Here is a 27,452-nt window from a genome sequence, read left to right on the forward strand (position 1 = left end):
GGTGCCAAACTGCAGCCTGTCTGCTCACCAGAATGTGGGGCTGGCTGGCTGGCTGACTGGTTGTTTCGGTGACCTTCTGTAACCAGACCCCGAGGGAGACATGCTGAGAGAAGCTCACGGAGGCTCTTTTACTGACACTCTTGTTTATCCACTTTCTACTTCTGTATTTTGTTTTTAAGAGCGCCCTTGTAAAATGTGTAAGTTTCAGGCCCTCCAAAATGTGGATCCACCCCTGCAGGAGTCTGGAATGTATGTGCTTCAACTTTTTGGGTCCAGTGACAGCATTATGGCTGGCATTCACCATCATGGGATCCTGAGCTTTCATTCATAGTAACAGGGTTTGTGGTTCCTCTCAATCAGGAGTCATAGCCCTTCTTGTCATCTTGCTTTTTGGGTGTGGTGCGTCCTAAACAGTTCCACCTGTTGCTAACATTGTGTCTGCCCTTCTTTTGCCTTCCCATTGTCCTGCTCCTGGACCCCCTTGGCCCCTCGTCATAGCTGGAGTGGTTGTGTCCTCACTCCTCCCTCTCTGACTCCCCCCGTCCTGTGCATTTTGTGCTCTCCTCCTGTAGGGAGGCCTACAGTGCATGTTCCACACTCTCGGGAATGCCTTGCTCACCCATGATTACCTCAGCAATCAGTCAGTCAATTCCTTAGTGGGGTGGAGGAAGCCTCTTCCCGGGGAGCTGTGACCTTGGACACATTGCCGAACGTCCCGTGTTCAGTTTCCACATCTGTCAAGTGAGTTAAAGTGCTAACTACCTTGTAGTGTTCTGAGTGTTGGATGAGTTGGTGCTGTGAAGAGTGTTCAGGACAGTTGTGACACCAAATGCCCTGCGTGGATGTGACTGCTGCTGTCATCCTTGTGTTTTATTCTCCTCTCCCATTTCTACCTGGCCCTTCCCTTCTGTTTCAGAGTGACAAGTGTGTGTCTCTTTTTTTTTTATTTTTTTTTTATTGAGTTATTGATAGGTTACAATCTTGTGAAATTTCAGTTGTACATTAATGTTTGTCAGTCATGTTGTAGGTGCACCACTTCACCCTTTGTGCCCACCCCCCACCCCACCTTTCCTCTGGTATCCACTAAACTGTTCTTAGTCCATAATTTTAAATTCCTCATATGAGTGGAGTCATACACAGATTATCCTTCTCTCGCTGGCTTATTTCACTTAACATAATTCTCTCAAGGTCCATCCATGTTATTGCAAATGGAATGATTTTGTTCTGTTTTGCAGCTGAGTAGTATTCCATCGTATATATGTACCACGTCTTCTTTATCCATTCGTCTGTTGCTGGACACTTAGGTTGCTTCCACGTCTTGGCTATTGTAAACAGTGCTGCAATAAACATTGGGGTGCGTAGGACTTTTGGGATTGCTGACTTCAAGCTCTTTGGGCAAATACCCAGTAGTGGGATGGCTGGATCGTATGGTAGTTCTATTTTTAATTTTTTGAGGAATCTCCATACTGTTTTCCATAGTGGCTGCACCAGTTTGCATTCCCACCAGCAGTGTATGAGGGTTCCTTTTTCTCTGCAACCTCTCCAACATTTGTTGCTATTAGTTTTAGATATTTTTGTCATTCTAACGGGTGTAAGGTGATATCTTAGTGTAGTTTTGATTTGCATTTCCCTGATGATCAGCGATGATGAGCATCTTTTCATGTGCCTGTTGGCCATCAGTATATCTTCTTTGGAGAAATATCTGTTCGTGTCTCCTGCCCATTTTTTGATTGGGTTGTTTGATGTTTTGTTGTTGAGTTGTGAGAGTTCTTTATATATTATGGACATTAAGCCTTTGTCAGATATATGACTTGCAAATATTTTTTCCCAGTTAGTGGGTTGTTTTTTTGTTTCAATCCTGTTTTCATTTGCCTTGCAGAAGCTCTTTAATCTGATGAAGTCCCATTTGTTTATTCTTTCTATTGTTTCCCTCATCTGAGGAGTTATAGTGTCCAAAAAGATCCTTTTAATACTGATGTCAAAGAGTGTACTGCCTACGTTTTCTTCCAGAAGACTTATGATTTCAGGTCTCACCTTTAGGTCTTTGATCCATTTTGAGTTTATTTTGGTGAATGGTGAAAAAGAATGGTCAATTTTCATTCTTTTACATGTGGCTTTCCAGTTTTCCCAGCACCATTTGTTGAAAAGACTTTCTTTTCTCCATTGTATGCCCTCAGCTCCTTTGTCAAAGATAAGGTGTCCATAGATGTGTGGTTTTATTTCTGGGCTTTCAATTCTGTTCCATTGATCTGTGCACGTGTTTCTGTACCAGTACCATGCTGTTTTGATTACTGTAGCTTTGTAGTATGTTTTGAAGTCAGGGATTGTGATGCCTCCCGTTTTGTTCTTTTTTCGCAGGATTGCTTTAGCAATTCGGGGTCTTTTGTTGCCCCATATGAATTTTAGGATTCTTTGTTCTAATTCTGTAAAGAATGTCATTGGGATTCTGATTGGGATGGCGTTGAATCTGTAGATTGCTTTAGGTAGAACGGACATTTTAACTATGTTTATTCTTCCAATCCGTGTACGTGGAATGTCTTTCCATCTCCTTATGTTGTCATCCAATTCTCTCAGAAAGGCCTTGTAATTTTCATTATATAGGTCCTTCACTTCCTTAGTTAAATTTACCCCAAGGTATTTTATTCTTTTTGTTGCGATTGTGAATGGTATTGTATTCTTGAGTTCTTTTTCTGTTGGTTCATTACTGGAGTATAGAAATGCTACTGATTTATGCAAATTGATTTTATACCCTGCAACTTTGCTGTAGTTGTTGATTACTTCTAACAGTTTTCCAATGGATTCTTTGGAGTTTTCTATATATAAGATCATGTCGTCTGCAAACAGCGAGAGTTTCACTTCTTCCCTCCCTATTTGGATTCCTTTTATTCCTTTTTCTTGCCTGATTGCTCTGGCCAGGACCTCCAGTACTATGTTAAATAAGAGTGGTGATAGAGGGCATCCTTGTCTCGTTCCTGTTTTCAGGGGGATGGGGTTCAGTTTTTGCCCATTGAGTATGATGTTGGCTATGGGTTTGTTGTATATGGCCTTTATTATGTTGAGGTAGTTTCCTTCTATGCCCATTTTGTTCAGAGTTTTTATCATAAATGGCTGTTGGATCTTGTCAAATGCCTTCTCTGCATCTATTGAGATGATCATGTGGTTTTTATTCCTCAGTTTGTTGATGTGGTGTATCACACTGATTGATTTGCGGATGTTGAACCATCCCTGTGTCCCTGGTATGAATCCCACTTGATCCTGATGTATGATTCTTTTGATGAATTGCTGAATTCTGGTTGCCAAAATTTTGTTTAGAATTTTTGCATCTATGTTCATCAGTGATATTGGCCTGTAGTTCTCTTTTTTCGTGGTGTCCTTGTCAGGTTTTGGTATCAGCGTGATGTTGGCCACATAGAATGTGTTAGGAAGTGTTCCATCTTCCCTAATTTTTTGGAATAGCTTGAAAAGGATAGGTATTAAATCCTCTCTGAAAGTTTGGTAGAATTCCCCAGGAAAGCCATCTGGTCCTGGGGTTTTATTCTTTGGGATGTTTTTGATTGCTGTTTCAATCTCTTTCCTTGTGATTGGTCTGTTCAAATTGTCTGCCTCTTCTTGAGTGAGCTTTGGGAGATTGTAGGAGTCCAAGAATTTATCCATTTCCTCTAGGTTATCCATTCTGTTGGCATATAGTTTTTTGTAGTATTCTCTTATAATCTGTTGTATTTCTGCAGAGTCTGTTGTTATTTCTCCTCACTCATTTCTGAATATGTTTATTTGAGCTTTCTCCCTTTTTTTCTTTGTAAGTCTGGCTAGTGGTTTGTCAATTTTATTTATCTTCTCAAAAAACCAGCTCTTTGTCTCATTGATCCTTTCTACTGCCTTTTTCATTTCAATAATATTTCTGCTCTGATTTTTATTATTTCTCTCCTTCTGCTGACTTTGGGCTTCATTTGTTCTTTTTTCTGTAGTTCAGTTAGGTGTGCTTTAAGGTTGCTTATTTGGGATTTTTCTTGTTTGTTAAGATGTGCCTGTATTGCAATGAATTTTCCTCTTAATACAGCTTTTGCTGTATCCCATATGAGTTGGTATGGCATGTTATCATTTTCATTTGTTTCCAGGTATTTTTTTATTTCTTCTTTAATTTCTTCAATGATCCATTGCTTGTTCAGTAGTGTGTTGTTTAGTCTCCACATCTTTGTGCCTTTCTCAGCTTTTTTCTTGTAATTAATTTCTAGCCTTATAGCACTATGATCTGAGAAGATGCTTGTTATTGTTTCAATTTTTTTAAATTTGTAGAGGCTTGCCTTGTTTCCCAACATGTGGTCTATCCTAGAGAATGTTCCATGTGCACTTGAGAAGAATATGTATTCAGCTCTTTCAGGGTGGAGTGATCTATATATGTCTATTAAGTCCAATTGTTTTAGTTTTTCATTCAGCTCCACTATTTCCTTGTTGATTTTCTGTCTGGATGATCTGTCCATTGATGTGAGTGGGGTGTTGAGGTCCCCTACTATTATTGTCTTGTTTTTAACATCTTTTTTTCCTTGCTATTTGCTTGAAGTATTGTCCTCCACCCCTTCACCCTGAGTCTGTGTTTGTCCTTGGGGCTGAGGTGTGTTTCCTGGAGGCAACAAATTGTTGGATCGTGTTCTTTAATCCATTTTGCCACTCTGTGTCTTTTTATTGGAGAGTTCAATCCGTTCACATTGAGAGTGATTATTGATGCATGTGGACTTAGTGCTGTCAATCTGTTGCTCATTATCTTGTTTTCCTGCGTTTCTTTTCCTGTTTGCTTTAGACTACCCATTTAATACTGCAATTTCTTATGCTGGGTTTCTTAGATTTTTCCTTATTTATGATTTGTGACTCGGTTCTGTACTTTATTTTAGTGTCTACCTTGAAGTTTGTATTTAGAATCTCATGTATAATATAGTCTATTCTCTGGTGGTCTCTTACCTACTTGACCAATACTGATTTAGACCCTTTGCTCTTCCCCTTCTAAATAATTATTTTCATTTTTCATTCCAACTCGTCTTATTCATTTGTAGTTAGAGTGCTAAGATCATCCTTGTTTGGTAGTTTCCTTACCTTTACCCTAATGCTATAATTGAATATTTGCTATCCTGTTCTGGTTCTATCCATCGGTCTCCCTAGTCTGTGGATTGTGTCCCCTTTCTCCCTTTTTTCTTTTTTCAGGTATGAGAGCCTTCTTGAGGATTTCTTGTATTGGAGGTCTTTTAGTTACAAATTCCCTTAACTTTTGTTTGTCTGGAAAAGATTTAATTTCTCCCTCATATCTGAAGGAAATTCTTGCTGGATAGAGTATTCTTGGCTGAAGGTTTTTATCCTTTAAAGCTTTGAATATATCACTCCATTCTCTCCTAGTTTGTAGGGTTTCTGTAGAGAAATCTGCTGACAGTCTGATAGGGGCTCCTTTATAGGTTATTCTCTTTTTTTTCCTTACTTCCCTGAGTATTCTCTGCTTATCATTCCTACTTGCCAACTTTACTATTATGTGCCTTGTGGTAGGTCTTTTTACATTGACAAATCTAGGAGATCTAAAACCCTCCTCTACACACATTTCTCCGTTGATCCCTAGATTTGGGAAGTTCTCTTCAATAATTTCATTAAGCACACTTTCTGCTCCATTTTCCTTTTCCATATTCTCGGGAATTCCTATGATCCTTATGTTCTTACTCCTCATTGAATCCATTATCTCTCGGAGATTTTCCTCATTTTTTTAAATTCTTAGTTCTCTTTCTTCCTCTGTCTGGCACCATTCAGCCTGTCTGTCCTCGATTATGCTAATTTTCTCCTCTATGTTGTCTACACGGGCATTCAGGGAATCTGTATTCTGTTTTATCTGGTCCATTGTGTTTTTCATCTCAAGTAATTCTGTTTGATTCTTCTTTATGATTTCAATCTCTTTTGTGAAGTAACCCCAAAACTCGGCTTGTTTCTCTTTCTCTCTACCTCATTGAGTTTTTTGATTATAGCTGCTCTGAATTCATTATCCCTTAGTTTACCTAATTCCAAGTCCTCAGGACTTAATTCTGTGTTTTTATTATTTTCCTTCTGGTCTGGGGCTTTTATAAATTGCTGGATGGTAGAGGAGCGGTTTTTTCCCATGGTGGTAGAACTAGGTTGCAGTTACAGCCTGTCGCCACTAGATGGGGGTCGAGAGCCGCGTGTTCTGAGCTCTCCGCCTTTGTTGGGGGGGGGGGGCGGCTGTTACTCACATGCGCTGGTCTGGGTTCAGATCAGTTCTGTTCTCTGGTCTCCCAAAGCCCTTGATTTATGGGGTCCCCGCGGACGGAAGCTTCCCCCCGTCAGTGGGTCTCCACTGAACCAGCGGCAGGAGTCCTGGATGATCCCCGGGTCGCGCGGCCCCTCCCCCGCTCCTTCCCGACCGGCGCGGCAGCGATTCAGACTCTAGGGGAGGGAGCGATGTTCTCTCTACCATTCCAGCGCCTCCCAGGGTGTAAGCAAGGTGTATGATCTCCGCCTTCTTGGTATTGTAGGTCTCTAACGAGCTGGCATTATGTTTATTCTCTGAAATTCAGTTCTTCCAATCTTTTGTTGTATTTTGGAGGGGAGAGAATCCCGGGTCAGCTCACCCCGCCATTTTGCTCCGCCCCGTGTGTGTCTCCTTTTTAAGCGTGAACTCTTTAACCTTGAACCTGTCTTGGGGTGGTTTTTCTGCCACTTGCTGTTCTTCCTATTGTGGCTCCTGCCCCTGAACGAGGCACATTTCCCCATCCTTACAACCACATGTCTCCTGCAGCCACGCCTCACCCTGCAGCAGCTGGTTCTTCCTTTGAGAGCGCGGTCTTCCGGGGCTCCCTCCCCCCATCATCCAACTGCCGTTTCTGCCCACAAGCTCAGCCCTGGTCATTTTTCCTCTCTCCTTAGCTAGTGTCCAGCCCTACCTACCAGCCCCTACTCCCCTCCCCTCCCCTTCTCCTCTTCCTCTTCCTTTGTCCTCTTCATCTTTGTCTTCTTCATCTTTTAAAGGTAACCTGTTTTGTGTTATCAAAGTCAATACATGCTTATTGTGGACATTTTGGGAAACAGAAAGGAGGGGAAAAAACCCCACCCATAATTTGTCCCTCTGTGATAAACACCACTAACATATTGATAAATATTCTTCGAACAAAAAACAGTGTATGTGTAAAAACACATAATTTTAAAAGTATAGAATTTGGTTCATACAGTACTTTTACAGCGTACTTCTTTGGTTAATGAATGTAGATTTACATGATCCCTTTAATGGCTGCATAGAAGTTGATTTTCGCATTCTTTGCTATTCATGTGGGAGCATCCTGTTTTGGAACCAAACAGTCTTGGGTAGAGTGTCAGCCTTGTCTTTGACGATTTAAGTGGCTTCCTTATAGTATGCAATGGTTCTTACGAGGACCTTGCATTATTATAGGGTCAGAATGGCGTCATTAACTTACGCTCACTGACGTACACAGAACAGCAGGTACTACGCTAAATGCTTGCATGAGGAGTTTCGTTTGTTCTTTGAAATAACCTCATGAGGCCGACGCTCTCATTAGGTCTGTCTGAGAGCTGAGAGTCCTGAGGCTTAGAAAGGGTGAGCAGTCAGTCCAGAGCCTCAAGAGCCTGGTTTTTCAGCAGATTTGAGACAGTCCCGACTCTGGAGCCAGCTCTTTCATCCGCGCTGCTGTTCGGAAGCGATGCCTGTAACGCGCTGACCTGATGCTGCACGCACACCGAGTGTGCAGATGTTCACTAGGGTGAGCAGTTCCACAGCGCCGTCCTCGTGGCCTCACGTCTCTGAGTACTTGTCACCTGGGCTCTTTGGCCGGAATTCCTAGGAATGGACGTGCTAGATCAGAGGACTCGCACAAGTAAACACGCTTTCAGATGTTTAGTTTGAGAGTTTTCAAAGCTGTGGAAAAGCTGCGTTTATGATACGGTAAAACTCATGTTTCCTTCACTAGATTCACTAATTGTTGACATTTGCCGCTTTTGATTTCTTTCTCTTTGTGTGTATGTGTGTTTGTGTGTGTACACACACACACATTGTAGAGATATGCACGTTATTTTTGCTGAATCGCTGTAGAATAAGTTGTAGGCCTCATGACCACCCACCCCAACTGCTCCAGTGTTTGCCTCCTAGGAAGCATATTCTTTCACATACTGACCATGGAATTGTCTAGTTCAGAATGTGCAACATTGGTAAAATACTCTTGTCCACTCCACAGTCCATGCTCATTTCAGGAATTGTCCCAGTGATGTCCTGTGCAGCTCTGTTTTCCCCTCTTTTCAGGCTCCACTCCAGACACACATGCAGGTAAAGCCTGGAAACGTATGTGTTCCGGATTATAGTAGCTCTGTGTGAGTCGAGCCCTTTGTTGTAGAGAGTGACCTATCATCTCAGTGATGCCTGGCCTTCCTGTCCACTTTGCCTGATATTAGCAAAGCTCTGCCAGTTTTCTTTTTCTTTCTTTTTTTTTTTTGAGGAAGATTAGACCTGAGCTAACTACTGCTAGTCCTCCTCTCTTTTGCTGAGGAAGACTGGCCCTGAGGTAACATCCGTGCCCATCTTCCTTCCCACTTTATGTGTGGGACACCTACCACAGCATGGCTTGTCAAGGGTGCCATGTCTGCACCTGGGATCCAAACTGGCAAACCCTGGGCCATGGAAGCAGAATGTGCAAACTTAACCACTGTGCCACCGGGCCGGCCCCTCTGCCAGTTTTCTTTGACTAGTGTGTACGTGCGTATATAGCTTCTATCATTTTCTTTTGATCTTTCTATATCTTTATGTTTTAATGTTTCTCAGCTTTTGTAAATAAAATATAGTTGAGTTTTGTCTTTTTATCCAGTTTGGTCATTTTTGCCTTTATTAGGGCTTTTAGTATATTTACTGGCATTATTTATATATTAGGACTAACAATCATAATCTCTTTTGCTTTTTATTTTTCTTGCTTGTTCTGTGTTACTGCTCTCTTCTCAAGCTTTCCTTTGGATTGGTTTTCAGCATTTGACCCCCTCTGTGTTAGCTGGTTTGTGTGTACTGCTTCCTGTGATTTGGAGGGTGTCCTGTAGATTGCTGTATGCACTCGTGACTTGTGCAAGTCTAATATAACTGTATTTTTACTGCTTACAAGTAACACAAGGACCCTGGGCAGCTGTAACCCCATCCTTTCCTGTGTGTTCTTACTGTTGTGTGTATGTAATAGGTGGAGAGGATGTGTACGTGTATTTTATGTTCTCATACAGTTAACAGACATGGGAACCACTCCCATGCTGACCTGCACCAATGCTCCTCGTTTTCCCGTGTCTCCAAACTTCCATTTGAGATCATTTTTTCTTCTTTCTAAAAAACACTCTTTATTACTTCTTTTTTTTTTGTTTCCTGAAGATTTTATTTTTACTTTTTCTTCCAAAGCCCCCCAGTACATAGTTGTGTATTTTTAGTTGTGGGTCCTTCTAGTTGTGGCATGTGGGATGCCACCTCAGCGTGGCTTGATGAGCAGTGCCATGTCTGTGCCCAGGATCTGAACCGGCGAAACCCTGGGCTGCCAAAGTGGACTGCGGGATCTTAACCACTCGGCCACGGGCCGGCCCCCTCTTTATTATTTCTTTTAGTAGGGATATGCTATTGTCTGAAATTATCCTTATTTATCCTCGTTCCTGAAGGATATTTTCACTGAGTACAGGAGTCTAGTTTGAAAGTTATTTTCTTTTCCCATCTTAAAGGTTTGGAAGATATCTTTCCAGTGTCTTTTTTTTTTTTTTTTTTTTTTTTACGTCAGCTGTCTAATGGTAGCTTTTCAAATACTTTGTTTTTTGTCTTTGGGTTTAGCAATTTTACTTTGCTGTTTCCAGATGTGGTTTTCTTTTTATTTATCCTGCTTTTTATAAGGCTTCTTGAATCTTTGGGTTGATATTTTCTAGCAGTTTTGGAAAAATTTTGGCCATATTTTCTTCATAAATCATCTTTGCTCCATTTTCTGTCATTTCCTTTTTGAGGCTCGAATTATCTGTTTTAGACCCTTTTGCTGTACCCTGTATGTCTGTTGTCCTCTGCTCTGTTTTCCGTCATTTGTGTTGCCATCTCTTATTTGAAATCTTTCTGATTTATCTCCTCAGGTGTTATCTTCCAGGACAGGGAATCTCTCTTCACCTATTGAGTTATTTTTGGTTAACATATTTTTCAGTCCTAGAATTTCATTTGGTTCCTTTTTTACACTGTCCTACTTTCTGACAAAATTCTTAGTCTTGTATCTCACCCCTTGGAACATAATTATTTGACCCTCTGTGTCTGATAACTCCATCAGCTAGTGCCCCTGTGGATCTGTTTGTGTCATCTGTTGTTTTTCTTGGGTTTGATTCGTGTTCTATTTTCTCTTTTTTGCGTGGTTATTTTTGATTTAGTGCTGGGCTTTGTATATGAAAACTTGTGGCAATAATTTGAGTCCTGGCATAGTATTTTCTTTTTTAAGAGATGACAGTGATTTAAGAGATGAAGAGATTTAAAAATTTCTGACAGCAGTTCAGGATCTTGTTTCAGAGAGTGAGATGGTTCAGAGCGAGGCTTTGGCCCCTGTGAGGCCAGCCTCCTTCCCAGAAGCCCTGCTGCTGGGGCGTGGCCTTCGGCCTCGGCACAGGTTCTCTGGCTGCTCAGTGCCTCAGCTGCGGCTCTGGTAAGGCAGCTCCCGTTGCTGGACTTTCTTCCTGGGATTTCCTTCTGATAGATCTTTTTTCCTGCCTTTTTAGCTTTATGATGCCTTTAACCAGATTTAAAAAATATGTTGTCCCGCTTTTCTGACTGTTCTCAGTAGGAGGCCTGATCAGAATTATCTAGTCCACTGGAAGAGGGAGTTCCCAGTCTCTCATTCTTTTCTCAGTGATTTGAAATACCACCTTTACCAAGTATAACCTTGTGACCTTCTGTAGCTCGAAGGATCCAATGTGGTAATGCTCTTTTATCTCTCTCATTAATGCTTGAGCCCCTGTGCCTGTATCAGCAGGAAGTCCAGCGTCTCCCTCTTGAGTGTCCCCAACCCTGTTGTGTAACAGCTGAGGGGCTGTCTTATCCAGCAAGGAGAGTCCTCCTTGGGAATGCCAGCTGAAGAATGCGACTCTAGTCCACTAGCACGCTCCGTCCCCAGTTCTGGTTGCTCTGCAGCTGCTCCCTGGTTTGCACCCGTCCCCAGAGCCTGGTGCTGTGGTTAGGTGCTTGTGGGGCCAGATCCTGTGCATTTTTCACCCGGGGTTCCTGCACTCGGCTCTACTTCCCCACACCTGTGACTGGGTCTCTGGGGCTGTTGGCTTCAGCCTCCCACGGTGCAGGAACCACACTCCCGCCTGGAACCTGCTCTCATTGGATAGTGGATAGCAGAAAAGAAATCAAACACATGGGAGACTTTTTTTTCCCCCCAGAATATGATTAATTTTCTGCTTTCCTTTTTCGGGGCTAGGTGTTAGCAGTGGGTTTGGTGAACTATTTCATCAATTAATTGGTATAAACCAGCTCTTCTCAAACTTAGCTGGGCACCAGAAACACCTGGAGGGCTTGTTAAGTCAGAGTTCTGGCCCCTCTTAAGTAGGTCGGGGTGAAGCCCAGGAGTTTGCGTTGCTGCTAAGCTCCCGCCTGACGTTGAAGCTGCTGGTCCAGGGACCACACTTTGAGAACCACTGGCTGATCAGTGATGTTTCTTAGGAAAACGTAAATCTGAATGTTTACCAAAAATATTGTTCTGTTTAAGTTTATTAGAAATTCTTGATGTTGGATACTATAGCTCAGATGCCCCTTTTTTTTGATTTCAAAGAAATAAAAGAAGAGCTTGAAGATTTGAACAAAGAAATCAAGAAAACTGCTAATAAAATTCGAGCCAAGTTAAAGTGTGAGTTTAAAGTTTTGGTTATGTTTAATCCTGGATGGTGGAAAAATGGGTAATTATTTTCTTTGTAATTTTTTATTCCTTTACATTTTCAAAAGTTAAAATTATGGGCACTTTAAATTATTTGTATGTACTTGGAATAGTAAACCTTTAAGTTATATTATTCTTAAACAGCCTGCTCTAAGGAGTGCGTGTGAGGAGCTGAAATAATGGTTGTTACGCCTTCAATTCAGGAGAAAAGCACCAGTTCACATTCATCAAGATTACGCTATTGCTTATAAAACATTGATCTTTTACGGTGGTATATTTTTATCACATTTCTGGCTAACTTGCAGTTATTTGAGAAGGTGGATGGTCTTTAGAGTGAATTGCCAGGTCCTTCCTGGGTGGTTCTTTGAGTCGGCAGGTTCTTGGGAACATTTAGCGCCGTTCAGCTTAGTTTCTGGGGCTCTGTGTTCAGTGTCGGCTGCAGTGGTTTCTAGAGGTTTATAGCTTTCCTGTGGCCCTTAAACAGAGGCCGTGCTTTCTGATGTGCTAAAAAGACACATCGTACTTAATTTTTACAAAATAGCATTCAAATCAAGAAAACCTCTGCAGATCAAGAAGAACTTTTCTGACAGAAGATTTCAGACCTACCTAGAGCAGGGCGATCACTACCACAGCCCAGGGTCCACACCGCGCCTCTGCAGCCTCACGGCTCCCTCCCGGCGGTGATGCCTGGGATTGGCTTCGAAATCCCCCCGGGTGGGCCAGAGGATTTATGATAATTAATGTGACTTAGATATAATAATAGTATTATTGATAAATATAATTATTGATACTGATAATTATTATCAAGACCCATTAATTTGTTAGGAGTCGAAAAGATAAGAAAGAAAAGCAGTTTGAGGTTTGGCTTGAAAAACTTTCACTTTTTAGTGTCAAAGGTAACTCTTTCCTGTTTGTTTGCAGCTATTGAACAGAGTTTTGATCAGGATGAGGGTGGACACCGAACTTCGGTGGATCTCCGCATACGAAGAACCCAGGTTTGATCACCAGCCTCCTAGATTGAAGTGATGCCCCAGGATAGGTCTTTTCACTTTCTTCTTTCAAATGAAAATAAGCTCATCTTTACTATCACATTAATCCTCACGACATTTGTGCATAAAAAGGATATAGTATTTGTACACTACCTCTCTTTATTACAAAGAAAAAAGTCTGTTCAGTCCACTCAGAGAATTCCACTCTGAAGAGCAAAGAATTATGCAAATCATTTTAGTTTTCATAGTAACGTCCTCACCATCAGAGGTTTCTGGTGCAGCCAAGTGGAATTCAGACCACTTCACTCTCCTTGACAAATGGTGATTAATGTGTAGGCCCTGGGGTCAGCCTGCTTGGGCGCCAACCCTGATCCAGTCGGCCTGTAACCTGGCTGCTTGAGCTCTCTGAATCATGGTTTTCACTTCTGTAAAATGGGGATGCTAATGGTGCAGCAGGCTTATTGTGAGAATCAAGTAAGATACCGCATGTGAAGCTCTGAGCACAGGTCTGTTAGAGAGGAACTTGCTGTTACTCTTAGTTGCCATTTGAAGGAGTAGCATAACAGTTTGAATCTCTGTAATGTAATGTTTTTTATATTTCACTTTCAATAGAAGAAATGACCATGATATATTAATCTAATTTTTTGTTGGTGAGGAAGATTGGCCCTGAGCTAACATCTGTGCCAGTCTTCCTCTTTTTGCTTGAGGAAGAGGGTCCCTGAGCTAATATCTGGACTAGTTTTCCTCTGTTTTTTGTATGTGGGATGTCACCACAGCACGGCTGGTGAGTGGTGTCTAGGTCCATGCCTGGGATCCGAACCCCAGGCCACTGAAGTGAAGCACGTGAACTTAACCACTATGCCACTGGGCTGGCCCCTAATTTTTTCTATTTTAATAGCACTCAGTACTATCTCGAAAGTTTGTGGAAGTTATGACAGAATATAATGAAGCACAGACTCTGTTTCGGGAGCGAAGCAAAGGACGTATACAGCGTCAACTAGAAATAAGTGAGTAGATGAAAATGCTGTTTTTGTTAAAAACTTATTTTTCTTCCTTAAGAAAGATTTGGTTTGAAAACTAATACAAATATGCTTGATTCTGAACAATAAGTGTGACTTGTATTGAACAGTTTAGAGACTGTTTCTTATTTAATACTATTTTGAATTATTCTGCTCATTCATAATTTGTACATCTAAATGCTTAGCTTAGATTCAAGTCTGTGTTTATGCATTTATGTACCTGCTGATCATCACTGTGTACTCAGAATTACTATAGGAGTATTCTGACTCTAACATGGACTTTTAAAAATCTTTCAATAGCCTGTCAGTGGGATATGCTCACTGATCTGTGCTTAAGTTGAAGATATAACTTGTCTTGAAGGATATTTAAATATTTAGAGATCATGCTTGTGTTACTATGATGTTGTCTGTGATGGTGTCCGTGTGGAGGAGCCGTGTGCTGGTGACAGCCAGCTTCGTCTGTCCTGCCTTCTCTTCAAGTGCAGCCTTACTGGTCCTCACCTTCATGACCGTCCTGACTGTATATTTTCAAGTCAGCCTTGCTGGATTTGGAGTCTTACTGACTTTGTGTTTTTGTAGTTGAAGTTATGGAAATGCTTTTTGATTTGTGTGTAGATATTTAAGTCATCAGATAGCACATTTGTATGTCTGAGCTTCATGTACCTATTTGGAAAACTTAGCGCAGTCGATTTTAGAACATTTTCTTTTCTTTTTTAAAATTTTTTTGAGGAAGATTGGCCCTGAGCTAACATCTGCTACCAATTCTCCTCTTTTTGCTGAGGAAGACTGGCCCTGAGCTAACGTCCGTGCCCATCTTCCTCTACTTTATATGTGGGACGCCTGCCACAGCATGGCTTGACAAACAGTGTGTAGGTCCACACCCTGGATCCGAACTGGTGAACCCTGCGCCGCCGAAGCGGAATGTGCAAACTTAACGGCTGCGCCACCAGTCTGGCCCCTAGAACATTTTCATGACTCCTGAAAGGGACTCTGTGTCATTATCAGTCACTTCCCACTTCCCCTTCCCAAGCCCACCCACGAACCTACTTTTCTATCCATGTAAATTTGCCCATTTTGAACGTTTCCTGTAAACAGAATCATACAATATATGGTCCTTTGTGACTAGCCTCTTTCACTTCACAGTTTTCTCAAGGTTCAACCACTTGTAGCAGGTCGGTATTTCATCCCTTTTTACGGCTGAATCATGTTCTATTAATGGATGGACCACAGTATGTTTATCTGTTCATCAGGTGATGGACATTGGGTTGTTTCTGCTTTTTGGCAATTATGAATAATGCTGCTACGAACATTCACATTTAATGATATTTTAATTATTGTGATGTTTATTCATTTAATTTTGTCTTTTCTGGCACATGTTGTGAAAAATAGTAATGATCAATTAGATTTTTCCGAAAACCTGTGAGCATGTTTCATAGAGAGCGTTAATACGTTTAACCCAAGGGAAAATACTAACAATCAAAACGTAGACAGTATTAAGGCATCTGGTTCTAATTACGAGTCTCTATTTATGTCCATTTAATATATGGTGACTTCAACTTACCCACTTTTTCCACACCAGGGTTATACTTTTAGGAAAACTGATGTGCCAGAAAATTACTTATCGATTTCCTTTTTATAGTTTTCTCAATTATACTAAGATTAGATTTTATTCTTCATTCCAGTGATAAGGTTTTTCCACTTCTTCCTACTTCTCAGTCTTCTGTTAATTTCTCTCATCGTTAACACTTGCCTAAGAAAATACTTTTGAAAGGTTAGAAAAACTGTTGAAAAATGTTAACAAGTCAGGTTTCAGTTGCTAATTTATGGTTGAAACAGTCATTTTTAAATATTGCCACATTCTGAATGGAGTTTTTAATTGTTAACCTTTTAGCTGGAAAAACTACCACTGACGACGAACTGGAGGAGATGCTGGAAAGTGGGAACCCTTCCATCTTCACCTCAGACGTGAGTACGCACGGCTTCGTGGCTGCCGATGTTTTTATGTAGATATATATGTTTTTCTTTCACTTCTGAAGCAATCATCAGTTCATTTTATTTCTCTGTTTTTGTTCTTTGAAGATTATATCAGATTCACAAATTACTAGACAAGCTCTCAATGAGATTGAGTCGCGTCACAAAGACATCATGAAACTGGAGACCAGCATCCGAGAGCTGCACGAGATGTTTATGGACATGGCTATGTTTGTTGAGACTCAGGTAACTCTAAAATAAAGAGCAGTTGTTCTCTAATGCACATGAGTAAAATCTTACATTTGATCCCAGTTTACTTGAGAAAGCCATTATTCTGCGTGCAATCCCAAAATTCAAAAGTGGATTGCAGTGCTGCGGCAATGTAAGCTTGAGATGCTGCAAACAGCTTAAACTTTCAGCAGTAAGGGACGGGTTTAGTTAATTAAATTGTAGTGTGTCCATAGGACAGCCTGTTGGAGGATTTTTAATGACAAATATTAATGTGCTGGAGTTTTAAGTTTAGATAAGAGGGAGATAGAAAACCTTATGTGTGTACACACACATACACGTATAAATATATACATGTGACACACACCGTCTGTGTATATATATATGGCATGAACTTGGCTACATAAAACAGTATTCACAGAAGGAAAGAAGTATACCAAACAGGGTAATAACAGTGGGACTATGGGAATTTTAATTTTCTCTGAAATATATGTGTTTTCAAGTTTTCTACAAGGAGCATATGTTAGAGTAATAACTGGGAGAAATGTTTAAAAGACTGAGCCGCAAAGGGCACAGATCAAAGCTTGTACTTTACTGCATGGGGATGTCAGCTTGTGCAGTCACGCCAGCAGGCAGGGAAAGGGGTATGGAGAGAGCCCTCCGAGAGGACAGGAGGAGTTCACAGTTTTTAAAACATAAAATGCAAAGTACAACACAAGCTGCCATGTACCTCTCAGGTGTGTGGATATGTGCACACCTACTCTTGTGACTCTGAATAAGGTCCTCCGTGACTTTCCAGATACTGTGTGAGGTTTGGATGGGGTCGGTCACTGATTCAGTGGCTGTTAGAATTCAGCTGACTGCCGTGTGAAGTGGGGGCTTTCTTAAATAACCGTCTTAGGCAAATGCTTCCTCGCTCCTCCAGAGACTGGTTTCAAGAATAGTCCTCTAAGAAGGTTCAAATCTGACCACTTATTTTCTGTGGTTGCCTGGGTTATGTAGGAAGTTCATCCATGTACAGGATTCACTGTCCACACGCGTCACTAACCTTTTGAAGAACATCATTTATTTTGAGGAACTTTATCATAAAAATGTTTGTAGGAAACTGAGGTACTGTGCATTTGCCAGGAGATGCCAACAACCACATGGGGGTGGGGTAGGACCGTCTCACTCGTTTTTCCCTTTGGGTGGACCCATTGCCTTTGACGATACAAGGAACAGAGTTGGCAGTCTGGTTACTGCCGGTTTCTTATTTTCAGGAGGGATTCCAAGGAAACCAGTTAGACAATAAGAGCGTCACGTTATTTCTGTAATTACTAAAGATTTTAGAGTACCTTGGCCTTTCATTATAATTGTTCTCAACCAAATGAATTGCATTAAGCTCCATGAGAAAAATCAGTGTATTCTTAGCTTGGTCTCCTTGTTTCCTTCAGAAGTCTACTCATATTGCATTATGTTGATTTATCTAATTCAAAATATATGTACAGTCAGAACTTTCTCCTAAGTTTAGATTGTGAACGAATAAGTTAATCGTGCATCATTCTCCAATGCTTTGCTATTCACTGCTGCAGATTCTGTCTGCTGGTGGACAGAGAACCAGGTAACGTGTTTTCTCCCCTAACATTTCACTGGATTCACTGCACTTTTTGTTCATTAATTTAGTCAACTTAGTGTCAGACATAAGCTATTCTTAGTTTACTGCTATTTTAAAGAAATTGCAACAATTTTCTACCCATTAGAAGAGATGTCGCTCTCGTACACTGTATGTATGTGCATGATAGTACAATATGAGTTTGACTTAAAGCTCGCTGCCTCTCCTTCACCGTGCTCATCTCTCCAAGGTGTTCTCAAATTAAAGCATATCTCAGAATCTACTTGATATTCCTTTAATTGTCAGCGTTGTTGCCCATCCCTTTAAGTACTTTTTAAAACATAAATTGAATTTTGATTACTTTGTATTGGCACATTTATAATTGTCTCATCTTTTTGTAAACGTGAAAAAAGATTTGGTATCCGTTACATGCACGTTATGTTCACGTAAAAACTATCAAAGTGATGTGGCTGTCTTAAGGTACGTAATTGAGGCATTTGAAAATGTCTTCTAAGTTTGAAACTTTTTGTTTAAGGGTGAAATGATCAACAACATAGAAAAAAACGTTATGAATGCCGCAGACTATGTAGAACATGCTAAAGAAGAAACAAAAAAAGCTATTAAATACCACAGTAAAGCGAGAAGGGTGAGTCTGCATTTTAAGAATTGAAGAGCGTTTTTCTCTTTATTTGGTTTTGAGTTGTAATACATTGATGTAAGCCTACTTAAAAGCTATTCCAAGGAATAAAAATTTCTTAAATTAGTGTTTCATTTTAAAACTGAAGTAATTCTTTTTGCTAAAGAGTTCTGAAGTTTATTAGATAAATTATGTTGACTCTGAACCCTTTCATGTTCTAAGTAATTAAAACCCTTCACAACCCAAAGTCGGGCCATTTCCCTTTTCTAGGTTGGATGGGTTTAACCTCTAGAGTTCTCTGTTTCTTAGGTCATTATTTGGAGGGAGATATGAAACTACTGGGATTGGAAATTCTCCTAAAAGTCACTGGCTGCACGTTTTATGCAGTGAACACTTTATTCTTTATCGAGGTTATTTGCTAAGTCTTTGGAGGACAGACGAGAATTATTTGAGACTGTGGCCCTAAGATGTCATGTAGTGTCCACATTTAAGCTTTGTAAATGGGTTTTAGTATCTTCATCTGAGGCTTTAAGGGTGTTGTGTGTGAGTGAAACTCTTTAAGAAAACAATGAAACTACAAAGCTAAGTTCTGGTTCAGGGCCTGGGAAATACCGTGTGTCTCATCGTGTGTCCTTGCCCACAGTACTTGGTTTCTTTCTCCGCAGCGCGGAGATTGACTCAAAGCACCAAGCCACTTCTCTCAGTGTGTGTTCCCTCCCTCCTTCCGAATGTGGTGTTGGGTTTACAGGGCCATTCTTAGAGGCCAGCTGCTCAGTGATGGTCAGGGGCAGGTTTCCAGTGCGATAGCAACAAAGGCCTTGTAGAGAAAGAGTTTCAGAATGTTCAGAGAGAGTGAAGAGTCAGGTTGCGTGTGCACGTGGACACTCCCAGATGGGACGCGGGCCCAGGCTTCCTGTCAGCCTGCAGAGCACCTCACTCTGCTTGTTTTTGGCATATCTGATGTGTTAATTATCTTTGAAATGTAAGACATGGCTTCTCACATTATTCTGTTATCACTTTTCGGAATACTGACCCTTAGAGTAGAGGGAGGTGACGGGATACATACGTGTGAAGTGCTCAGTCTAGTTCTGGGCACAAAGACGACTTTCACTTAAAGAGATCTTTAACAAAGCACTCTTCCCTGCCTTTTCTCCGTGATCTCAACAGCATGTCAGTCCAACGAAAACTGAGTGACGAGTTCATTGTTTTACAAAGATGAGAGAAGGTTTCCTTCCTAACCTCCGAGTGAGCCTGGCTGAGAGGATGGCTGGGATCTGTATGTTTCCTGCTCGGGCCTGGAGGCCTGTTTCCAAAATGATCACCACCCTTGCGCTTAATGCCTGATGTCCGAATCCACACAGCTTGTTTAACTTCTCCCCGTGCTCCTTAGATGCCGCTGCATGGGCTCAGATGTTGGGTCTCCCTCTCCTCGTGTCCTGTTTTTATTCCCAGGGCAGCATGTGTGGCCTCTGCGAGGCCAGATGGCGTCAGTGGCATGACTTACTTTATAGGGTGTGGGGGAGCAGTGAGGGCCTTAACTGCCGACCACAGACCAACCAGGAGACGACGCTGGGGCTCATTAAGACAGGACTGGTGTCTTAGTTCTCTGAGCTGACTGCATAGCTCTCTAGACCTGGAAAAGAGCAGGCGTGTGTCTCAGTCCATCCGGAAATTGTCAAAATAATGTAATCGCACAGCACTGTCACTGATACAACTAATGTTCTGAGAGTTCTCTAACAGTTTATCTACAAATAGTTGGACCTTTTTAAATTAAAAGTCACTTTCTAGGAACTAAAAATTGTCAAAGAGAATTAATCAGATGTCCTCTAAGTTGGATTTTCAAACCAATTCTGATGGGCCATCTTATTTTGAGTGACTGATAACCTCTACTGCGGCGATATGAAATTAACCATGATGTAATCAGCTTGCTTTTCTTTGACAGAAAAAGTGGATAATTGTGGCTCTGTGTGTGGTTCTGCTTGCTGTAATTGCTCTAATTATTGGTTTATCAGTTGGAAAATGAGGATGTGGATATCGTCAGTGTGCATGCCTCTCTGCCAGCGCGACAGTAAGTAACTAATCAGCTAATCGACTGCTTAACTTTCCCAATTAGCTAACAGCGGCGTTGCCCAATTTTAATACGCTTATCAGTAATGAAAGCCTGCCGGCGGAGGAGCGGCACAGGAATGTCGTCAGCGGCGCGTGTGCCCGACTTGCTGAATTCTAGTCTCTGGCTGTCCTGTTCACTGAGAATAAACACGAGCTGGGTGGTGGTTCCTTTGTAAACGAAGCCTCCTGCTTACATAGTGTTATAAAGCGGCTCCATTTCCTGACACGACCTGGCTGTGATGGTGTGGCAGGCACGGCTCCTCCGTCTCGTCGTCTTTTGTTTCCGATCCAGGAAGACTCCTTCACGCCTTACAGTGGGCCATTCGTTAAATCCAATAACCATGGCAGTGAAGGTTAATTCTCAGTTACAAAACATTTAATATTTTAAAAAATTTCTCTCTTAGTTTTAACTTTTAGAATAATTGCAACAACTGAAAGCTGCTTCGTGAGGTGTATTTACTCATTTTACTGTGGATTAGAGGAGTGGAACCAAAGCTGTGAAAAACGTTCAATAAAGTTAAAATCTTCCATCTAACTTCATTCCATTTGGCAGCGTCTAGTGTGTTTGCAAATATTTTCTTATTAAAATGAAGACTGTATTTAGTTAGCATGCCTATTAATCCTTAATTAAAGAGTTCTGCATACGAAAGGCATTCAGTTATTTCTTTAAAGTATATTTTATTCACTGTGTGAGTATCACCTTACTCCACACTTCGGAAGATTTTAGTTTTTCCTCTGGTTTTCTTAGGCGTTTGGAGTCATCCTTCTTGCATTAACCCTTAAGTTAGAATGCTGTCTGGTGTATTAAATTTGGACGTACCAGTCATTTCTCTTAAAAAGTTTGTTTGACATAATCATTGCGATTAGCACTGTGAAGTGCCCCAGGGTGTCTAGATTGTAACAGGTGGTCCTTGACGAATTCCTTCTGTATTGATGAAAGTGACTGCCGGCTTGATGGACTCTGGGCCCTTTATTTAAAAACTAAGATGTGATAGTAGAAAGGAATCACTTGTACGTCCGGTTTCACAACTGCTCTTCGGTCCTCACGAGTTACTTCTCCCTGTGAGCATCTGGTCACCGGCTAATGACAAGGAGCTGTCGCAGTTAACGCTCTAACATCCGTGCAAGACGCACAGCTGCACTTGAAGTTGTTTCAGCGTAAGCGCTGGTGTGATGGGCTTGTTAACGTCCTGCTCTTCAGAGGCAGAAAGAGCGCCTAGCACTCTGTTTTTATTAGGCAGAGAGTTTATGTATCTTTCCTATTAGCTCTGCTTGAAAAAATGGTGTATCTGATTTTTCTTCACTAATATAATGGTATCTTAAAAATATTTTTATAATTCTTTCTAAAATATGTATTTTCTTAATTTTTCCTAGTGGCCGTAATATGGTTAGTTGAATGTGGTTATACTGAAGATAAAATTAATTTTCCATTGGACCCAGTGAGAGGAACTGCTCTCGTGGGTGCTCTTTGGGCGTGCTGCTGGATCAAAGCAGGCTCCTCTGAGTGACGGCCGGGGGAGCAGCGGGCCTGCTTCTGTGCCTTAGGCCTGGCTGGCCATCTACGCTGGCACCTTTAAATACTGAGGAACACAAAACAATCCTCATTAATAAAAACACATCAAAATGCACACCCACAATTATTTTTTTATACGAATGCAGTGGTTGATGTCTTTAATTATACTTAAAAAAATTAATTTATTCTTTCAGCAAAGCCTTCCTAGAGGCCGGCACTGGACTGCGGGCACCTTGAGGAGGTCACCGTCATCCCCACAATCCTGCAGCATGGGGGGTGCCCTCTCCTCCCTGAGCAGACAGGCTGAGGGAGCAGTGTGCACGTGGTTTGTGTGCAGGCGGTGATAGGGCCATGCTCGAACTCAAACACACTTGACTCCCCGGGGTGGGCTCTGTCCACAAGAGAGAAGGCCAGCACTGGCTTGAGCCATTACGTTAGCAAGATCTCAGATGAGGATGGTTGTTAAACGTGTGGCATTTAGGGTACAGGGATTCAGAGGAGCACAGCTGGGAGCCAGATGTGGACGAAAGCACTCACAGGGAGTGCCCGCATGCTCTCGAATGCACAACAGCAGCCAGAGTCAGAGCGCGTCCACAGTGGCCCGGTCCTAGGCGATGCAGGTAGAGAGGGTCAGTGGGGCGCACTGGGCCGGCGACACATGGAAGCCAGGTTCTGGAGCCACAGGATGGACACTGGTGGGAAGGAGGGCATCACAGGTCAGAGGAAAGAGGCGTCCCTAGAAGGGTGCTGAGAGAAGTTCTCAGGAAATCAAGAGGAGAGGGCACCAGCATGGCTGGGATGGAGGTCCTCCTTCCCAGGAGACATGCGTCAGATTAACAGGCACCACAAATGGAAAGGAGGCGCGATCCTAAAGGTTCCGAGCAGTTAACTTGGAAGTTGCTGAGGGGCCTGGCTCTGCTGGTCTCCATGAATGACGCAGGGATTAGCTGAGCTCCTGGCGTGCTAGGTTAAGGTAGAGCCGTGTAGTTTCAGCAGATGGGCCTTCGTGGATGAAAGTGTGGCGTACACGTGGTAACTGATTTAAAACAACGACTCTCTGCTTTTAAAAAGAGTCATGCAGCACGGTGTGCCTTTTTTCTTTGTGACTTCCTTCCCTCCTTCCTCACGCACATTTCTGGGAGGAGACTAGAATTTCTTAAGCCAAAGGTGATTTAGCTTTCAACTGTGCAAGGATGCTTGTTAATTTAAAAGAAGAAAAGTCAATGCTGCTTCGCCCTGCTTCTGGGCCTTGGTTGCGGGAAGATTTCTTACACAGGTGCAGCGTGCCTCGGGGTGAAATTGGCATACGTAAGATTTTTTTCTGCATCGGAGAAATAGATTTGTTTAAAGTTTTAAAAAGATATACAGTGCATCTGAGAAATAGCAGTCTGGAATTTGATGATGATCAGTAGAAAGTGTTCATTTAGAACCCACACGGTGCCAAGCAGACATTCCCTCTTCCCTCCGAGAGCAGAGAGTTGTTTTAACAACACGTTTTAATGTCTTAAATTCACTTAATTTAATATGCACACGTCTGTAACTTAGTGCTTGGCCTGTGGGACTTTCCTTCCCAACCTCCCTCTTCCGTGATCTGTAGGGGTTCTTTCTTGATAATGGACTTGTGTTTTAAACTATCTCAAATTTCAGGAGAATTTTGTTAGGAAATGACATTAGCAATTTCTTTCATTGATATCTTGCAAATTAATGTTTTTCTTTATCTTGCAGAAAATGATGTTCATTATTCTTTGTGTACTTATTTTGCTTGTGATCCTTGGAATTATCCTAGCAACAACACTGTCATAGCAGCATAGCCCAGGAGCCATTTGTCCTTGGAGTCAGACCACATCCGCAGCAAATGAGCATCCTCCCATTTCATGAAAGAATCCCAGACATTGTGACACGTGGCACTGAGTGCTGATCTTTTGCTAGTGAATTCAAGGAGGAAACACAACAGAATGTATTGTTCAGTGAAAAAACCATAAGCACAATTGGATGTGATGAGTTAACCCAAACATCCTTGGACTCTGAAGAACACACCACAAACATTTAACAATGTGAAGCCCGTTTCAATGGCCTTAAAATAAGGAATTATTGAAAATTTCAATTTTTTTTTATATTTCAGTGTTAAGAATATATGTGAAGTTTAATTAGGAATATTTTATGTTATAAAGCTATTAGATTTCAGATCTAATACTTTCTTCTCTCCCCTTCTCCCTGCTAACATATGCTAATTAAGAGACGTTTTATACAATGTTTAATTCCTGTTTGTTTATTGTTTGCAAAAATAATTTTTATTATCACAGCTGTTTTGTAAGCTATCTATAATTTTAAATGTTTATAAATTGTTTAATATATTAACATCTTAATTTACTCCACTTTTATATATTAAATATTGCCTTTTTAAAAGAAACAGGAAGCTTCATGATATTAGAGCGGTCTTTGCACAGTTGTTTACATAATTTGCCCTTGGCATAGAAAACAGTGGCTGCAAAGCACCCCAAAAAGCCTTTCAAGTGCCTTCTGTTGATATTGATTTATACGGTTTAAATGTGCCTGATTCTTCCAGGAAAATCTCAATTATTGCACTCAGCTCCATTTCTACCTGTTCCATTACCCAAGATAATAAATTAGTTACTGCGTTGTAAAGACAGTGGTCTCTTCTTTGTTCATTAAAATAAGGTTGTGTTTCTCTGTTTACATTAATGAAGTCTGAATTTAAAATGGTGATAAAACCAAGATTTAGTACTTTCTAAACTCAAGGAAATTATTTCTAGACATGAAGTAATTCTTTTAAATTTAAACTGTTGTACAGATCCCTTAAATGTTCTTGTTAAGTACCTACTATTCTGCTGAACTTTAAAAGTTAATTCCCACATTTACAGGAATCTATGATATTTAAACATTTTTATTGCTCATTAATGTTTCTGAGTATAATATATATGCCTTATTTTTAGACTTGTAAAATGTATGAAATCTCACTAGTACACGGACATCTGTGAAGTTAGCAATGAGTTGGAATTTTAAATGACTATGTGAAGGATACGCAAAATATGTTAACTCTTGTTACTTTTGTATGTGATTGTATAAGCATGTGACTGTATTATAACATTGTTCACTTTGAAAACTAATATAGATATGCTTGATTCTGAACAATAAGTGTGACTTGTATTGAACAGTTTAGAGACTGTGTTCCTTATTTAACACAATTATGAATTCTTCCACTCGTTCATAATTTGTACATCTCACTGCTTAGCTTAGATTCAAGTCTGTGTTTATGCATTTATGTACCTGCTGATCATCACTGTGTACTCAGAATTACTATAAGAGTATTCTGGCTCTAACATGGACTTTTAAAAATCTTTCAATAGCCTGTCAGTGGGATATGCTCACTGATCTGTGCCTAAGTTGAAGATATAACTTGTCTTGAAGGATATTTAAATATTTAGAGATCATGCTTGTGTTACTATGACGTTGTCTGTGATGGTGTCCACGTGTGGAGGAGCCGTGTGCTGGTGACAGCCAGCTTCGTCTGTCCTGCCTTCTCTTCAGGTGCAGCCTTACTGGTCCTCACCTTCATGACCGTCCTGACTGTATATTTTCAAGTCAGCCTTGCTGGATTTGGAGTCTTAGTGACTTTGTGTTTTTGTAGTTGAAGTTATGGAAATGCTTTTTGATTTGTATTTAGATATTGAAGTCATTCATCAGATAGCACATTTGTATGTCTGAGCCTCATGTACCTATTTGAAGTCATATTTTTAAAAATATATTTACAGGTTTATTTGTGACTTTTTATCATTTCTTCAAATATTCCATGTTTACATTAAAAAAATTCCCAGAGAACCAAAAAAATTTTACTTTCTGCCTTGTCATTTCTGGAAAGATTTTGGGGGAGATATTTTATTGCATATCCATTAATAAATTGTTCCACTAAGAAAATTACTCTTTACTTGTGGCCATTATTATGTATAATATAGTGTGAGTTAACAATTTTAGGCATTTTTGATAAATTTTTAAATTATTTGTTATTACAAGCTTCTGTGGTTCGTGTCTCAAATGTCAGCAGCGCGTTAAGGAAGCCCCCTGAATTCTTTTTTTTTTAATTATGTGTTCCTTGCCTTTTTTTTTTTTTAAAGATTGGCACCTGAGCTCTGTTGCCAATCTTCTTCTCCCCCAGTTCTTCTCCGCAAAGCCCCCATGGATATAGTTGTATATTCTACTTCTGGGTCCTTCTAGTTGTGGCATGTGGGATGTGTCTCAGCATGGCCTGATGAGCAGTGCCATGTCTGCGCGCAGGACCCGAATCTGCCAAACCCTGGGCCGCCAAAGCGGAGCTTGTGAACCTAACCACTGGGCCATGGGGTCAGCCCCCACCACCTGAATTCTTGCTATTAACAACAAATGCTAAGTCAAGGAGTTGGGGCTGTATCTCAAAGTCACTGGCTTTGAATGCTTGTCAATTTGACAGATTCTCATTAACATTTATTGATGGGGGGGGTCCTTCTCTCCATGTTCTGAATTAATTCTTCTCCATACTTTTCTTAATCCTCTTTCAGAGTTTTTCTTATGAGTGGAATTTCCTTAATCCATAACCCTTACTGAATTCTAACCATGTTAAAAAGTGATGTTCAAGTACCAGAATTTTAATAAAAAGAAAGGAAAATAAGATGGTCCTGGAGAAAATGTTAATGGAGATAGAGTCCCATACATTAGTGGGTTTTTTTTGGAGGAAGATTAGCCCTGAGCTAACTGCTGCCAATCCTCCTCTTTTTGCTGAGGAAGACTGGTCCTGAGCTAACGTCCGTGCCCATCTTCCTCCACTTTATATGTGGGATGCCTGCCATGGCCTGGCTTGCCAAGTGGTGCCATGTCCACACCCAGGATCTGAACTGGCAAACCCTGGGCTGCTGAAGCAGAACGTGCGCACTTAACCGCTGAGCCACCGGGCCAGCTCCCTACATTAGTTTTAATTCCGTTTCTTCCACAGTGAATTTCCTTTCAAATTGCAATCTTGATACACGCATTCAGTAATTTAGTTCCTTTGTTTATACTTTTTAAAGAAAACAAAGTTGATCACCTAAATGCCTTGTATTGGTTGGAAACCTTGGGAGGTTCCCAGGTGAAACGTGAAACTGGCCCCAGCACCAGAGGGCAGGAGAGACCCTGGAGCGAGGTCGCCCACCCGAGATGGGGAGGTGGCAGGTTTAGCCAGCAAGCGAACTCACAGCCCAGCTTGTCTTGTGCGGCCGGCGACAGGGAGCGCTCCGCCCTGCCCGCCAGAACCTTGAAGTTAGAGGCCTTCACGGGGTCAGTCGCTGCACCGCCCAGATGGTCTCAGCACCACAGCCCTCAGGCGCGTCCCTGAGCACGCCTCCACCGTGGGGCCGTGGGTGGTCAGAGGGTACCTGCCAAGGACCAGGACGGGCTAGGTGAGCAGCCTGATTGCCTGGACCAGCTCAAAGGTCAACCAGAGGTCACGTCCTCTCCATGAC

At 41.4% G+C, this 27,452-nt stretch overlaps 1 protein-coding gene across 4 annotated transcripts in view; it reads left to right on the plus strand.

The window, feature by feature from the left end:
• STX2 (syntaxin 2) overlaps positions 1 to 24,609 on the plus strand; it is a 47,743-nt gene extending 23,134 nt beyond the window's left edge. Inside the window, exons 4-11 of one of the 4 annotated variants that reach the window (XM_046640814.1) lie at positions 11,805 to 11,879; positions 12,828 to 12,901; positions 13,794 to 13,902; positions 15,806 to 15,879; positions 15,994 to 16,131; positions 18,240 to 18,350; positions 20,284 to 20,409; positions 22,158 to 24,609. In XM_046640814.1, coding sequence (XP_046496770.1) covers positions 11,805 to 11,879; positions 12,828 to 12,901; positions 13,794 to 13,902; positions 15,806 to 15,879; positions 15,994 to 16,131; positions 18,240 to 18,350; positions 20,284 to 20,364 — 662 coding nt within the window. In that variant the 3' untranslated portion in view covers positions 20,365 to 20,409; positions 22,158 to 24,609. The other 3 variants (XM_046640813.1, XM_046640815.1, XM_046640816.1) reach the window with 3 other exon arrangements.
• The last annotated feature ends 2,843 nt before the right edge of the window (positions 24,610 to 27,452 follow it).

Source organism: Equus quagga, chromosome 15 (assembly GCF_021613505.1).
Source record: "Equus quagga isolate Etosha38 chromosome 15, UCLA_HA_Equagga_1.0, whole genome shotgun sequence".
Lineage (NCBI taxonomy): Eukaryota > Metazoa > Chordata > Mammalia > Perissodactyla > Equidae > Equus > Equus quagga.